This window comes from Protopterus annectens, chromosome 7.part0 (assembly GCF_019279795.1).
Source record: "Protopterus annectens isolate FY-2018-M chromosome 7.part0, PAN1.0, whole genome shotgun sequence".
In the NCBI taxonomy this organism is placed as follows: Eukaryota; Metazoa; Chordata; order Ceratodontiformes; family Protopteridae; genus Protopterus; species Protopterus annectens.
Genome location: NC_056739.1, coordinates 111,655,358 through 111,673,568, shown reverse-complemented (window position 1 = coordinate 111,673,568; position 18,211 = coordinate 111,655,358). Strand labels below are relative to the sequence as shown.

The window sequence follows — 18,211 nt, the reverse complement described above, 5'->3', positions numbered from 1 at the left end:
TTCATTGTTTTCTACATATCTTCTTTCCCCCTACTTTTCTGTTTTTTTGCTACTCAGCTTGCCTGCATGACTTTAACCACCTTTCTTCATACACCCCTTTCCTTGGCCTTTCTTCTTCCTACATTTCTTAGACTTTCTGTCCTTCTCATCTGACTAGCTGACCCATAGTCTCTTCTGAAAATCTATATTTTCTTGTAGATGCTACATCCTGTGCTACTCCAACATTCTCTGAGTCAAACTTCTGCACCACCTTGTGGGCATCTTACCCACCTTCTATCTTCCTTTTCCAACAATCCTTCAAAACTCCCTTACTACTATTTCCCCTTCATGGATCTATTATATTTATTTTTTCCTTATCAATTATACATTTTCTTTCCTTAAAATATTAAACTTTCCATTTCATGTGTTTCACTGATATACATTAGTAAATACTAGACATGTTAATGGCATTTAAGTAGCGGGCAAACAATAATAACTTAATTTGGCTTAACAACATCTGAACAAAACACAGTAAAATATATTAGTAAATATGCATTCTATTTATATATATATATATATATATATATATATATATATATATATATATATATAGTTCACTACAATATTGTAGTTTTACAAAGCAGACAAACAATTAGCATCAAAGAATACTGTACCAGATTCCATGCACACAAAAGTTGCTTTTTCCCTTAAACTCCATTTCAGAGGTTGAGAAGTTAATATATAGGTTCATAGGTTGGTATTAGGCTATCGGCCCTAAGGCCTATACAAGCCTAGTCATAACAATTCCCTGGCTATTTCTTCCCACAGTATTTACTTCCCTGTACTCCTGTCTAGCAGGGCGACTGACATGATCCCCGGGGTGAATTTCCTATCTCCCATCCAATCATCAAGGTTCCTTTTGAAGAGGGCCAAAGAGGCACTCTGCTTGACATGTATGGGCAGTCTCTTCCAGAGTCTGGGGAGTCTCTGGGTCAGGAACCTATCCCTCCAGCATGTTTTGTTCATTGTGATGACAAGGTTTAGTTCCCTGGTGTGTGTGTCTATGAGGGATTGGGATTTCTTTAAGTGTAGCATGTCCAACAGCTCTGGGGTTGACATGGCCTTGTATGTTAAGCAGAAATCACCTCTGAGTAGATGATATGCGACAGAGTATAGGTGGAGTTTTTTTAGATGGTCAGCATAGGGCATCTGCTTTAGGCCTGTGATTCTTTTAGTGAGGTATTTCTGCAGCCTTTCCAGTTATTGCAGATGTCTTGAGAGGTACATACCAAACAGGGTGTTGTATTCTATAATGGGTCTAATGAGGGATGAGTACAGTGGGACAATGACCTCCTTTTTTCTGGATGAAAAGCCCTTAGTGATGAGGTGTGCCACATAGAAGGATTTCCTGACTGTTGTAGCGATGTGGTTATCGAAGGTGAGACCACTGCCCACCTGTGTCCCTAAGTCTCTTATCACACTTTCAGTGTTTAGTGTACTGCCACCTATGTGGTAATTCACGGGTACATGTTTTTTCCCAAAGGGGATAACTATATATTTCTTGGCATTGAGCTTGAGCCCATGACTCTGGCACCAAGCATCTGTTTCTGTAAGGCCCTTTTGTAGAATATCCACATCATTTGGGGATTCAATAATGGCTCCCAGTTTGCAGTCATCTGCGAACTTTGTTAGCCAGAGTCCCTTAGTGTTGGCCTGTACTTCAGAGAAGTAGATGCCAAACAAGAGCAGTCCCAGGACTGAACCCTGAGGTACTCCACTTGTCACTTGTGTCGAGCTGGATTTGGAGTCGGCTACTTTTACAGTGTGGGTTCTGTCAGTAAGCCAGTTGGCAACCCATCGAGTGACATAGGGATTAATGCCCAGCTTAGTAAGTTTATCTATGATTCCAGAGTGAGGGATGGTGTCGAAGGCCTTGGCGAGGTTCAAATAGGCTGTCAGGATCACCTTACCCTTGTCCACGGCTCTGGAGACTGATTCAAAGAAGTCAATCAGGTTCAGGAGACAGGATTGGCCCTTCATGAACCCAAACTGCATGGGGTCCAGTGTTTGAAAGTTGCCAATGTCTTTGTTTATAAGTTCCATGATAATACATTCCATGGCCTTGCAGATCAGGCTCATCAGACTGATGGGGCGGTAGTACCCGGGATAAAAGGTGGATACCCATGTGGAGTGGGATAACTGTAGCTGTGCGCCACTCAGTGGGCAGAAAGCCTGAGGTGAGGCTATGATTACACATGACACTTAGGTGAGGTGCTAATTCATTTTGTAGTTCATGTAGTACACAGCCTGGGATGTCATCTGGTCCCATGGATGCTGTATTCTTAGCTTTGGAGAGGGTGTTTTTTACCTGTGTGGCCGTTATTACCGGAATTTGGCAATCATTCAGTATTGAGATGGGCCCTTTAGGGAGTGAGAGGTGGGTGAAGTTTGCACTGAATCGATCTGCCAGGAAATTGGCAATATCCTTGGGATCAGTATATTTAATTCCATTCTGTTGTGGCTCAGAGCAGATCTGTACATTGCCATTTAGATTCTTGACATAGCTATAGAATGCCTTGTAGCTGTCTTTGGAATCTTTGGTAATTTTATTTTCGTAACTAGCTTTGGAGGATTTTATGAGGGATCTCAGCTTCTTACTGAGGCTGGTAAGGGAGTTTTTTGTATCCTGGCATTTTCCTCTTTTCTGCAACAGTTTCTTCCTTTTGTTGTAAAGTTTGTTTATGGCAAGGGACCACAAGATTGGCTTCCTTTTTTTGGAGGAGAGTGTCTTGGTTCTATTGGGGATGGCATGATTCATGCACGAGTGGATGTGCTTGTACAGTGTACAGTATAATCTGATTTTGTCAATTTTCATTCATTAATCAACAGTTGGGTTTGAATCTGACCCTCGAATTCGACTTGGATGTTATTTTAGCTTATGGCTACTAGAAAACTCTCAAGCTTCTCCCTTATCCATAATGCACTGTCTGGTTACTTGTTATACTATTGCTAATAGCTTTATTTTTTTAGCTATTTATTGCTATTTATTTATTCCTGCACTGTTGGTTGTCTTAACATTTATATATATATATATATATATATATATATATATATATATATATTTCCTTCTTGCTTATTCTTTTCCATTTATTTTATAGGATATGTCTGAAAATGGTCCATCTGTTTTCAAAAAGTGTCAGGAATGTGGACACAAATTGCCACTTTCTGATGCACACACATTATGCGTGTACTGCCTAGGCCCACAACACCTACAAGTTGACTGTAAAATCTGTAAGGCTTTTAATCCACATGCTATAGCAGACAGAAATAAACTTATTTTGAAAGGGCTATTACCCTTTTCTTTATCAGAACTTCTATCTGAGGCCCATTTCCCCCAAACTAAAAGTCATGGAGCTTTCTACTAAGCCTTCTGATCCTTCCGGATCCTAGACTTCCTCGTCATATCCGACCATGGATCCACCAAGGAAGAAACACTAGAAGACAGATCTGAAAACAGATCCTACCCATCAAGCATCAGATAGTAAAATGGCTTCACTGGATCCCAGGCTGTCAGATCTGAAGCTATTACCAACAACATATTATTCCCCCTCTATAGATCTGGTACCATCTTGAGTACCTTCCCCTTTCCTGGAGTCCCACCAGCACAATAGATCACCATCAGTGACATAATCTCATTCTTCCAGAAGTCTAACTGAGGCTGATGTGGAAAGAATGATGATGAAGTTTCTCTCGACGCAGATACAGATGGGAGTTCTTCTGGCTCCTACCCCTTCAGGTCAGGAAGCCCGTGTTGGCACTACACCACTGATTTCAGCTCTTTGTCCAATCTGACTTATCGTTTCAGAGCCCTTGGATCTGAGTCTTCATGGACTGTCTAGACTGGATCCAAAGATCATAGTATCTTCGGCTCTGAGGCTTTCTCTGAGTGCACTGGGTCTGACGGTTTCGGATCTGGATGACTCTCTGAGCCAAAGTGGCCCTGTTGGATTTGAGGCATTAGAGTTGACTCCGATGTTGTCTGAGCCATCTGTACCCCTCAGAGCTTCAGCATTGGATAGCTCAGCTGGGACCTGTGCCTCGGATAGATTGCCTTCAGGGCAGGGGGAACCATTGGATTGGAAGCTTGGCTCCCTCAATTTCCTTCTCCGCAGAGCATTCTGGCTTTGAAGTGGTGGAGCAAGTGTTCTCTGTCTCTGCAGGATGGACAGTTCCATCCCCCTCAAATCTTCCCTCTGAATCCGGTCTGTTTCTGTACCTTGAGCCCAGTCATTCCACTCCACGGGTACGGCCCGACCAAAGTCTCCACACTACTGTTTCTTCCAGTACTTCTCCAGATTACCCCAAAGAAGAAGTCCCTAGGAAGAGGAAGTGTAAGAGGAGGCCCTTGGACTCCCCTCAGGAGTCCATCACTGAAGATACAGATTTCAATGACGGTGAAGGGTCCCCAAGATCTCCACCTGAAGACATCTATTTGGAAACATACTAGAGCTCCTGAAGCAGAGGGGTGGTTGTTCTACCTATAACCCTTGCAAAGAGGAAGTGTGTGCTTCTATAAAGTTACATCTTTCACCCATTTCTGTCTCTTTGCTACTGGAGCCCCCATTTATTTTACTGGTTTATTGGTAGTCTTAACCTCTGTTAGAAAAGCATCTGAATTTCAGCTCCTTATGCATATTCAAAAAACAAAACAATAAAACTCTTCAAAACCTCAAAAATGTAATAAAAATATGTTTAATAACAAACCTTTTAACTAACACTCTTTTCCAGTACTCCTACAAAAAAACTGAACAAAACAATTTTATATAGTAAGAGCGATGGTTATACACCAATCAAAACACAGCCATAATCATCAAATAATGACTTAGTAGATCAGTCTATTCAATATTTAACTAATTAACTACATAAAGATCTCATCTTAAGAATAGGTTTAATATTGACAGTGTCATTCAAACCTGGAAAGCTATCTGCATGGAAATAGTTTATCCATTTGTATTCAATGCATTCAGTTTTTAAAATGACATCACTACCTCTTTCATTCTTATTTCAGACACATATAACTATAAAAGTGAACTTGTGTATATCATGCTCTTTGATTATGTGAGAACTTTTCTCTGTACATCAGAAAGATGTTCTGAAATTCATTCTTTTAACATTCTGTTTTACAATATAGAAACAAGTACATTTTTCACAAGTTGCTAAATAAATCCCATTAACAGATCTACATGTAGCAAAATATTTTAATGTTTTCCCAGTAACAGGATGTTTAAACACCTTATCTTTATTTATGTAGCTACAAAGCTGGAAGTCATAACAAGAAACTATTCCCTTAGTTATAATGTTACTAGAGGAAGTTGTATTAAAATCTTTAAAACAAAGCTGTTATCTCAAATTCCTTTCTTTCAAAATTAGGTTGCTGTCCAATTTCTTTTGTAGTATTTGAAGAGCATATAATAGACCAATTTTATTTAACTATATTTTTAATTTTACTAGTAAGTGTGTTAAATTTAATATAGTGTCTAAGATTTCATAAAATACAATGATCAGAATGGTCATGTACTATTTGCTGCTCTAGGTGTAAAGTATCAATGTGTAATCCAGGCAAATCTCTCATGTGGTTCCATGACAGGTACATCACATCATTCCACAGTATTTACACCGATGATCTGAGCTCAGAAGTGGGTATGGGAAATCTGCAGATATTCTACAATGCTTTATTATGACAGGTGAATTTGGTTATTATTTATTGCAATAACAAGGAGTATAGTACCTAACACTCTTTAGATAGCATCCCATTCTGAAGATGTTTTGAGTTTTGTAAGATCTTCCAAATTGTTGTTTACTGTCTTTGAGGAATAATTATCTTTACTTTTCCAGAGTCTGATAATGCCTTTGTGCAAGCATTGGTACTTGTTTATACTGTTTAATATACAGTAATCTCAATAACTATTATGTTGGGCGGCCACAGTAGTGTAGCGGTTAACATTGTGGCCTCACAGCAAGAGGTTCTCCGGTTCGATCCTTGGCTGGGGTACCTTCTGTGCAGAGTCTGCATGTCCTCCCTGTGGTCGAGTGAGTTTCCTCCAGGTGCTCCGGTTTCCTCCCACATCCCAAAGACATGCTGTAGGTAGATTGGACACTTTAAACTGGCCCTAGCTGTGCGTGCATGTGTGTGCCTTCCATGGAAGGTTGGGCGCCTGGCTGGCAACTTGACAATGTAAAACTCTACTGCCAATCATGAGTGGACAGGTGATCTGCTGTGGTGACCCCTAACTGGGAAAAGCCGAAAGAAGAAGAATCTTAATAAGTATTATGCTACATGCCATTTGTACCAAACTAAACTAGTGCACTCCATATGTTAAATGTCAGTATATTGTGAAGTATTAGCATTCTTTTTTTAGCAAATTTCCTTATGCATATCTGCCTGGGTAAATGTCTTTATATGCAGTCTAAATGTGTCTGTGTGTATGTGTATAAGTCTGTGTCTGTGTGTATATATATATATATATATATATATATATATACATGTACATGCATGCATGTCTGCTACTGTATGTGTTTTCATACATGGGTTTGTACAAAAGTGACTGCATACATACACCTTTGTAAGTGTGTTTATGTGTCCTTGTGTGTATGAGTGTGCATACATATGCCTTTGTGCCTATATTTGCACAAGCGCTTCTACATACATGTGTCTATGCATATGAGACAGCATGCATATACCTATGTATAGATGTTCAAGTATATTTGATTGTATATAGAAAAGAAAAACAACAAACCAAAGTCATGGACGTCCAAAACACCAAATTTATTAAGAACTTAGTGCTTCGGCACCAGGCCTTCAAAGATTACTCTTTGGTGCCAAAGAGCTAAGTTCTTAATAAATTTGGTGTTTTGGAGGTTAGTGACTTTGGTTTGCTGTTTTTCTTTAGTTTTAATTAGTTATTATGTTTTTTTTCTTATTTGGTTGTATATGCCTGTATACCTATAAATTTTTATATATATATATATATATACATATATATATATATATATATATATATATATATATACACACACACCTGTACAAATGCTTATATGTCTCTGTATGAATGTATGACAATATAGCTATATACACCAACACACATGTGTTTAGATATATACAAATGTTTCAACATATCTGTGTGCATAGACTGCATACATACACTCATGTCTGTATGTTTTAAGGGTCTGTATTTACATACAGCTAAAGAAATGCTTTTGTAAATGAGTGTCTGTGCAAAAGTCTATAAAAATGTAGCTGTGCATGTGTTCACCTATCTGAGTACATGTGCATCTGATAGATCTGTGCTAACAGTATAGCTAGAGTGAAGTTGACACATATTAACAGTGCAAAGGCTTTCTAACACAGAGGACCTAAGCAGTTACAGGATATTGCCATTTCATCACTCTTACCTGTAATGTGAATTCCTCCATTATCCTGTCGTAGCCCATTTTGTATCGTGCAGTGTTTGACAGATCTCCTTTGTTCCGTGTCCAGGTTATCTCTGGCTTAGGCTTTCCCTTAATGGCTGCCTTAAATATGGCATTTTTACCTGCAAACATAATAGCTGACAATTTATTCCAATTCAGAATTTAAAATATTTCTACATTTATAATAGCTTTTGCACCTTATACATTGAGTTTCAAAGTTGACAGTCTATGTACAACAAAATACTCTATAACATCTATGATGATACAGCAAGGACATGATGTGTTCAACAAGGGAGGAAAGTGTGTAAGGTCTGGGATGCTGCACCTATAATGGCAGCGTGTAGGGTTTGGGATGCTGCACCTATAATTACTGTGATGCTGCACCTATAATGACAGTGTGCAGGGTTTGGGATGTTGCACCTGTAATGACAGTGTGTAAGGTCTGTGATGCTGCACCTATAATGACATTATGTAAGGTCTGTGATGCTGTACCTATAATGATAGCATTTACGGTCTGTGATGCTGCTCCTATAAAGACATTGTGTAGGGTCGGTGATGCTGCATCTATAATGGCAGTGTGTAGGGTCTGTGATGCTGCACCTGTAATGACAGTGGGTAGGATCTGTGATGCTGCACCTATAATGACAGTGTGTAGAGTCTGTGGTGCTGCTCCTGTAATGACAGTATGTAAGGTTTGTGATGCTGCATCTACAATGTCAGTGTATAGGGTCTGCAATGCTGCACCTATAATGGCAGTGTGTAGGGTCTGTGATGCTGCACCTATAATGACAGTGTGTAGGGTCTGTGATGCTGTACCTATAATGACAGTGGTTAGGGTCTGGGATGCTGCACCTATAATGACAGTGTGTAGGGTCTGGGATACAGTACCTATAATGACAGTGTGTAGGGTCTGTGATGCTGCACCTATAATGATAGCATGTACGGTCTGTGATGCTGCACCTATAATGACATTGTGTAGGGTCTGTGATGCTGCACCTATAATGTCAGTGTGTAGGGTCTGGGATGCTGCACCTATAATGACAGTGTGTAGGGTCTGGGATGCTGCACCTATAATGACAGTGTGTAGGGTCTGTGATGCTGCACCTATAATGACAGTGTGTAGGGTCTGTGATGCTGCACCTATAATGGCAGTGTGTAGGGTCTGGGATACAGTACCTATAATGACAGTGTGTAGGGTCTGTGATGCTGTACCTATAATGACAGTGTGTAGGGTCTGTGATGCTGCACCTGTAATGACAGTGTGTAGGGTCTGTGATGCTGCACCTATAATGACATTGTGTAGCATCTGTGATGGTGCACACATAATGACAGTGTGTAGGGTCTGTGATGCTGCACCTGTAATGACAGTGTGTAGGGTCTGGGATACAGTACCTATAATGACAGTGTGTAGGGTCTGTGATGCTGTACCTATAATGATAGCATGTACGGTCTGTGATGCTGCACCTATAATGACATTGTGTAGGGTCTGTGATGCTGCACCTATAATGACATTGTGTAGGGTCTGTGATGCTGCACCTATAATGACATTGTGTAGGGTCTGTGATGCTGCACCTATAATGACATTGTGTAGGGTCTGTGATGCTGCACCTATAATGACATTGTGTAGGGTCTGTGATGCTGCACCTATAATGACATTGTGTAGGGTCTGTGATGCTGCACCTATAATGACATTGTGTAGGGTCTGTGATGCTGCACCTATAATGACATTGTGTAGGGTCTGTGATGCTGCACCTATAATGACATTGTGTACGGTCTGTGATGCTGCACCTATAATGACATTGTGTAGGGTCTGTGATGCTGCACCTATAATGACATTGTGTAGGGTCTGGGATGCTGCATCTATAATGGCAGTGTGTAGGGTCTGGGATGCTGCACCTATAATGACATTGTGTAGAGTCTGGGATGCTGTACCTATAATGACAGTGTGTAGCATCTGTGATGGTGCACACATAATGACAGTGTGTAGGGTCTGTGATGCTGAACGTATAATGACAGTTAGTAGTGTCTGTGATGCTGCACCTATAGTGTCAGTGTGTAGGGTCTGGGATGCTGCACCTATAATGACAGTGTGTAGGATCTGTGATGCTGCACCTATAATGATAGTGTGTAGGGTCTGTGATGCTGCACCTATAATGATAGTGTGTAGGGTCTGTGATGCTGCACCTATAATGACAGTGTGTAGGGTCTGTGATGCTGCACCTGTAATGACAGTGTGTAGGGTCTGGGATGTTGTAGCTATGAGGAGAGTGGGCAGGGCTTTAATGATGTACTGGAAGGTTGCTGTTGTTCATTTATTTATTTATTTATTTATTTGATAGTTGTTTACCAAGAAAGACTGATGGGGCCAGAAAGTGCCCATTTTTTGCAAAGGCCCGTGGAGAAAAGCTCCAGAATCACAATTTTTCAAAAATCAATTACGGATATTTTAAATCGCAAAATATCATGTCATACGACAAAACATAGGAGTGAAAAATGTTGTAATGAGGAAAACATAGAACACATATTTCATAGTAAAGTGCAATGAAAAAGAATAACATGAGGTGGAGAAAATGTGTGAGGAAAGACTCATTGGTCTTATTATTTGTTACATAGATTAGTATGTGATAAATGAGACCTGAGACAATACTAATAAAATATTTAAAGAGATATTAGCGATTACATGATTAGAGATAGTGAGGGGAAAATTGAGTGATGTCTTAATGTGAGAGAGGGTGTTCATATTATGGTTATAGAAAGAAGTGAGGATGGAGAGAAAAGGAGATTATAGGAAAAATGCAGGGTAGGGTATCTTCATGTAGTTTAGGTAATTAGGGATGAAAGAGAAAGATATAGAGGGAAGGTCTGCAGAGAACGTGGATAAGGTAAGGTAGTGGGAAACAACATAAAAAAGGAATGGAGTTGGAGGTTGGAGATGGCTGTGAAATGTGATTTAGGTTGAAGAGGGTGAGTGAAGTAGAATGAGTAACGTTAGCCAGGATTGGAACAGGAGCAGGTCCATTGTTCAGGAGCAGGTAAAATATTCTTTATAGAGCATTTAAAGGTGGGTAGTGGAGAAATTGGTGATGAGCACAATGACAAAAGCTTTTGGAGCACAATGCAGTGATGATCACATTCATGTCTATGATTACGGCATGAGTCACCTTGCTTTGTTTAAGCAGTTATGAAGCTTTTTGATGTTGGTATAGTGAGTTACCTAATATAAGAAACAGCTCTCTAGTTTGTGATTAAGAATGCTTTTTACAAGTTAAATTTTGAATCTATACTGAGTTGGCTCTAATTTGTATAGCATCTGTGTAATAATGTTATAAATTTGCAGATATCAGCTAAAGGAAGTCCAAACGGAAAAGGGGAGGATGCAACCAGAGAGCATCTGGAGGTCAGAATTGAAATCTAGATTTTGGTACTGAAAGGAAGAAGCACTAACCATTCTGCTACACTATGCTGCATTATTCAAATTAATCTGACTGCTGTACTAAATCAGATGTCTTACTGGATTTGTACGGTCGGAGTACAAAATAAGATTGTTAAATGTATTGTATTCAAAGAGGAGCCAAGGGTACTTCATTGTGCATATGTGTTCTTTCTTGGTGGTATAATAGCATTTGCTGAAGAACTTAGTTCTGTTCTGAATAGTACAGTAACTGTAATAAAAGAACACTATCTCCTTTGGTTTTCTGTGAGCATGAGACTCAGGCTGACATTTATTTATTTATTTACATTTGATATTGCACTGGTACTGATTGATTCAGTCAGGTTATAGCATGTCTGTGTAATGCTATCCCAGTACAGATAAGAACACCATCTGGAGTATTCAGGGGTACCAATACAAACAAGCCCAGGATAAATGGGATACAATAGCAAGTTATTTGGTTATGCATGGTGGCTTCACTTCTTTCTGAGACAACTGACATATTCTAAAACCTGTCTGCATAATCCAACATGACTTGACAGCTGTTTAACAGGTTAAAAAGATCTGAGCCTCATGCTTCAGTGGAGCTTCAGCTTTGGTTAACTGCTACAAAAAATTAAAAATAACTCAAAAATGGTAGGTTTGTTATTCAGATCTTACAGCTCAAGGAAAGTTACTATTTATGTAACTTGGACTTGGACATGCTACACTTAAAGAAATCCCAATCCCTAAGAGACACACGCTCCAGGGATCTAAACCTTGTCATCACAATGAACAAAACATGCTGGAGGGACAGGTTCCTGACCCAGAGACTCCCCCCAGACTCTGGAATAGACTGCCCATACATGTCAAGCAGAGCGCCTCTTTGGCCCTTTTCAAAAGGAACCTTGATGATTGGATGGGAGATAGGAAATTCACCCCGGGGATGACGTCAGTCGCCCTGCTAGACAGGGGTCCAGGGAAGTAAATACTGTGGGAAGAAATAGTTAGGGAATTGTTATGGCTAGGCTTGTATAGGCCCTAGGGCCTATAGCCTAGTACCAACCTATGAACCTATGAAAACCTTAATTCAGCCTGTTATTAAATTTAATACTATGTTCTGTTCTTATTCACTAACTGCGGCATGCCTCATCAAATCAGTACAAAGTAGTACAAAGGAGATAACACCAAGAAGTTATTACTGTTAGAGGATGAGCATTATTGATCCCTGTAATAGCTACCAGTCTCTGTAATAGAAAATATAGATTTTTATGAAGTAACTGTATTATGCATTTAGAAAGTTTATTTGGAATTCATTTGTTTACTGATTCCACATCGTTCAGGCATGACTTTACCAATTTCAAGATCAAATTATACAACACTGTTAAGCATTGTGTAATATTATTCATTACATAATTAATTTCTTGACTTTGAAACATGTTCCTCACAAACATTACAGCTACATATCACTTGCCTATGTTTAAAAAGCGTACTGATCACTGGGTTAGTAAGCCTAACTTTGAATCTGACCTGAAGGAATCTGTCCCCCTAGAATTCTATTATCTCAGACTAATACATTTATGAATTTACAAACACTGTACACTTCAGCCTTGAAAGCTCAGGAATTTTTCAGTTGTGATTTCCTAGAACTAAAGCAAATGGCTGTCATAAGTGATTAACATCTGTGCTTCACTCCCACTGAACTGCTTATTATGCATTGTTTGTTATCTTCCACAAGTTACACTTCTCATGTACTGAGCATGAGGGGCAAGCTGTGAGTGGAACATAACTTAAGATTTCCTCCCATAACCAACCATCTCCCAAAAGCTAAAAGAATCCTTCCCGGTGCATGTTCTGTCTTATTTCTTTAGGGAAATGAATAGGATTTCCTTTTACCAGATTCAGCAAAAATAGACAGGGTTAAATGTTTTAAAACTTTTAGTGTAAGTAATATCAGAACAAAATTAACTCCAATGTGGCCTGGCTGTAGTCCAACAGCTCACAAATTGTAAGATTCACAGAATCTAAGATGAAGCTGCAGGATTTAATTCCTTATCCCTGTACTGCCAACATAAAAGAGCTGAGATGGGAACTGGTGGAGACAGACTTCTCAACTGTCCCTGTTATAGAGGAATGTAGTCACTAAGTATATAATGACAAAGATGATAAAAGAACCTGAAGCCCACCCCCCTACTGTAAGGTATATATTGTTAGATTAGGTACTTAAAAACAGCCCAGAAAACCTTACTTCCTCCTCCTCAAGTACAGTCTTTTATCTTTAATGACCACTGTTTCACTGCAGCCATCTTTTCTTAATAAAAAAGCACCAATGTTTGAAATCAATCTCCTTTAAATCCTTTTAGCACAATAAGCTGCTTACTGTGCTTTGGATTCATCTCCCTTTACATGATAGGCAAACAGAAGCACTTCACTGGAGTCCATTTTAACCATCATTCTATATCCCTGTAGGACAAACACAGCCAGTAAACTACTAGAAGAAGCTTGAGAGCACAACTCAGTTTGTGGCTGACCTCTGAAAGCAGGAAAGCTGTTACAGAAAAAAATGGCATAATGCACATAGACACTGCTTAGCAACCCCTTGTAATGACTAAAGTTCTGTAATTTAATAAACAAATGTAGAAGGCTGACTAACAGATTTAAAGAAGCATTTTATGTGCACAGATAGTTTTTCTACTTCAAAAAACTTAAACTTACTGGATAAAAATAAACTGTTTTAGCTGAAATAGATGAAAGTAGCAGATCAAAATATCACTACCTTTCTTTACACCTCTTCCTTCTGTATCAGAGGCTCTGGCACATTTTTTTTAAGACAGCTGGGCCTTCTAAATGCCCCTAAAGCTTGATGTTCCAGGCTCACTTCCTGTAACTTAGCAAAGAATGACTAAGACCAGTGACATATGATAAGATTATATAAGATATAAAATAAATTAATTTATCTGATGCTGTCCTTCATTCTTCCATGGGTTCAGATCCGATCCTCAGATCAGACTCAGCTGCATACTCCAGACTTTGGATCAAACTCTCGAGCTCCTCCCTCTACCCACCTCCCTCAGATCTCTCAGATCTCATTTGCCATCATCGTGCCCAGGTGCAGATTCCTCTCTCGAGCTGGTATTTAGTAAATTTTTTGTGAGTTAATCCTTTTATTCTTCTTTAAAATGTTGTTTTTCTGTCTTATATTGTCTAGATCTATCCTCCCTCTTAGATTTTTCACTGGAGTTAGGGCTGCTACATATTTTATATAGTACCTCCGTCTTACCATAGCTGGTATTTTCTTTACCCTTTAATCAGGGTAATCCGTTTAAATTACCATTGTTGGTAATTATCCTTTCTATTTCCCTTTTTCTCTTAAAAAAACTGCCTTTTTACCTACACTGGCTTTTGAGGTGTTTTTATTGGTATTGGTGTATTGTTTTTCTTCTACCTTGTCAGATAAACCGATGGGTTTCAACAAATGCACTTCTTGTGGGCATGAAATTCAGAATGCGGATGCCCACAAGGAGTGCATATATTGTCTAGGAGGCAGTCACCTAGATACAAACTATTATACTTGCTCATACTTTAATCCAATGGCCTTGTCTGACTAACGTAATAAATATTAAAAGGATATCTTCCTGCTACTTCTGCATCTTAAGGGGCTCAATCCCCCTTCAAAGTTGTCAAGTCTACTTCATCGGAGCACAGAAAATGTTCTCTGATGAAGTCCCCCAGGTCTTCTTTGGAGCCACCAGTCAAAAGCTAAAAGATCTCGGGTTCGACACCTTTCGATCCTAAGACCCAACCTTTGGATCCAAAACCTTCTAGTCTGAAATCTTTGGATCCAATAATTACATTGACAAGTCTGACAGCACCTTCTTCAGGTCCTAGGTCCACAGATCCAAAGCATGTCACCTCACAAATCAGTCATACACCAGAGTATATCATCAAACATATCTCTCCTACTCTAACATCATCATTGTTACAAACACCTAAGAGACATTCAAGACCTCCATCCACTACATCCTCCAGGTCCTCCAGAAGTTTATCAGAATTGGATGTGTATAGGATGATGCAAAAATTTCTGAGAACTCAGATCCAGATGGTGGGGTCATACTGGCTCCGTCCCCTATCAAATCCATGAGCCTCCTTATATCATCCCACATTATTCTCTCTCCTTCTCTGATCTGTCTAGTTATTTTGGACTTCCAGTATCCGAAATCCCCTAGAGGTCCGGAGTTGGATCTGAAGAAGATTTCTTCTTCTTCCATTCTGATGGTATCCCTAGCTGGTTCCACTCCAATTCCCTTGGATTGGAATGGGTCCTGCAGGTTAAGTGTTGGCATCGGATCTGTGTGCCCAGAATTGACTCCAGTGTTGTCAGAACCATCTCTGTCTCTTGGAGCCTCATCCCTGGATAGTTTGGTTCCATTTCCATCCTTGAGGCATAGATCCGAGGATGGTCAGGATCTGTCTTCACTGGGAGCTTCAGCTCCAGCTCGGCTGATTGAGGCTTCTCCTAGTCTGTCTGCCTTTGAGAGCATGGAAAGGGCTTTTTATCTCTCCAGAGAACAGCCTTCTTATTTTTCAGATCCTACTCCTTTTCCCTCATTGACTCTAAGCTCTGATTCAATCAGACCTACTCCACAGGGCCAGCCAGTTCCAACAAGTCTCTAATTGGTTCTGGGAGAGGAACTTCCCTTCTCTTCCGATATCCCTGAACATCTGATGAAGTAAATGCATCGGAAGAGAACATGGATGAGGAGGCATATTGACTCCCCAATTGAGTCTCTCATGGAGGACACTGATTTTGATGAAGGAGAAGGGTCCCCCAGATTGCCACTAGCTGACATCTCCTTCAGATACATATTAGAGATCCTTAGACAAAAAAGTGACTGATCTTCCAAAAACACCTCTCTGGAAGAATTGGAATTTTTGGAAGCTTTTGATTCTGGCCCATCTATGTCTTGGGTTTACCTCTGTGACCTTTGCCCTGAGGTATCTTAATTACCTGGCACACTTCATGAGACTTCAGAGAGATTTGACCAAAGAGCTATCAAATACTCTCTCAAAGTCCATGTCTGCAGAGGATTTCAACAGAACATCTTCCCAGCTGGCCACTCTCTTGTCTATGTCAAATGCTTCATTGAGGTTGATTTCTCATACAGCTGAAGGCACCTCACAAGCAGCTATTTCAGGCATTTCCATAAGGAGACATGCCTGGATGCAGCTATGTGACTTTGCAAAGCCTTTATGATGCCCTTCATCAATGCCTCATTCAATGGCACATCCTTATTTGGGCCATTAGTAAAAGAGCTGCTTACCCACAGTGAACACAAAGGAAAGACACTGTTTGCCATAGGAATCAAATTTTCTACACCTCAGTGGACCATTTTCCAGGATTCAGAAAGGTGGTAAGAAAATATAGTTCTAAAAATCTCAAGGACCTTTTCAAGATATGTGTGGGACAATTCCTCAAGAGGCAGAGGAGTAAATTCTAATGGGAGACATCATCCTAGAGGCAGAAGAGGCCCATAAAACCAGGATTTCCAGGATTCCTTTTCAGACAGACCCTTCCAGTGCTCCTGAAGTGCTGTCTGACTGTCCATCTCTGGACGCAATCTAGAGACAATTATCCCTGCACCCAGCAGCCTGGGCAAAGATCATAAATGATACCTGGGTGTTAAATATCATAACCAGAGGCTGTTTCATTCCATTTTTCCAACTTTCTTTTCACAAAAGGAAAGGAACTTCCTAATGTTTTACCCAATCAGAGGAAAGACACAGCAAAACCAATTCAAATGCTGCTAGAAAAAAGGGCTATCCAAAAGGTCCCACCAGACCAGATAGGGTTCAGAACTTATTCACGCCTCTTTTTAGTGCCCAAGAAAACAGGAGACCTCAGACCAATTTTGCATCTAAGAAACTGAATCAGTATGTGAAGAAGTTCAAGTTCCGAATGGTCATGGTACAGTCCAGCCTGCCATTTCTTCACAAGGATGATTGGATGTACTTGATAGATCTTCAGGATGTGTACTATCACATCAAAATAGACAGGTGCTCCCAAAGACACTTATGCTTTCAGCAGGGAGCCAGTCACTAGCAGTTCAGAGCCCTACCCATTGGACTGACCATAGCCCCTAGGGCATTTACCAAATGCATGACAGTGGTGACTGCTCATCTGAGACTCAGAGGATTCTGAGTGTTTCCATATCTGGACGACTGGCTCCTCACTGCCCTCTCCAAGCATCTTCTCCTACATTCTAGGCACTGTTTGCTCCAGATTTGCCAGACACTGGGGATAACAATAAATTATGCCAAATCAAACCTAACAACCAGTCCAAAGCCTGGAGTATATTGGTAGGCTTCTGGATACAACAACACATGTAGCTTCACTACAGCCTAATCGCATATCCACCATCAGGAATCAGGTTCTTCTACTTATTTCCTATCCATCCCCTCCAGCAAGATCAGTTCTTCAAGCACTAGGATCCATGGCAGCGGCCATTGTATTATTTCCCTTGGCACATTTCTTTGAGTGTTCTTCAGTGGGCACTTGCTGTTCATTGGTCCAGTCAATGTCAGTCCTTATCCCTTCCAGTTAAGCTAGCTCCAATTTGCAAATGACACATTCACTGGTGGATTCAATTGAATGACATTCCTCTAGGCTGACCCTTTGTTTTACCGCCTCCAATGGCCACAGTCACCACAGATGCTTTCCAAATGGGGTGGGCTGGGCATTTCCTGGGAACGATGGTCCAAGGCATGTCTGTGGTCTGGTACATCAACAAACAAGGAGGAATCTGATCTTATCCCCTCAGCAGAGAGGCCATGAGAGTGTAGTAATGAGCGATCTTATCAAAGTGCTTTCTAATTGAGTTGCACATTCTGGGGAAAAATAACATGTTAGTGGACAAACTAAGGAGATCCATCCTGATGCCTCACGGATGGTCTCACAATCAGTCTTTGGGGGAAAGGATCTTCTGTCATGGGGGTCAACCTTGCTGTGAATTCTTTGTGTCGTCCCACAACAACAAGTGCAGCAGGTACTTTGCTCTTATTCCCTCTCATGGGGAGTCACCAAGAGATGCTCTAGTCGACGCTTGGCTCTCAGATCTTCTTTATGTTTATCACCCTCTTTCTTTGATTCCCAAATTTCTGCAGAAAGCAAGTTGGCTGAAGAGCTCAGTCATCCTCATTGCCCTCTGGCCTCAACAACTATGGTTCCCCTTCTATCGTCTCAACTTTGTTATCCTGCATGGATACAGGATCCACCTGCGGATCTCCTCTCTCATCCATCAGGGATCCAACATCTGAATATCCAAGCCCTCAAACTAACCGCATGGTTTCTCCACT

At 40.4% G+C, this 18,211-nt stretch overlaps 1 protein-coding gene across 2 annotated transcripts in view; it reads right to left on the bottom strand.

The window, feature by feature from the left end:
* The window catches only part of IGFN1 (immunoglobulin like and fibronectin type III domain containing 1), an 877,552-nt gene that overhangs the window by 779,803 nt on the left and 79,538 nt on the right, over positions 1–18,211 (bottom strand). For both annotated transcript variants that reach the window (XM_044076544.1, XM_044076545.1), the window contains exon 4: positions 7,432–7,571. In XM_044076544.1, coding sequence (XP_043932479.1) covers positions 7,432–7,571 — 140 coding nt within the window. The remainder of the gene's footprint in view (positions 1–7,431; positions 7,572–18,211) is intronic.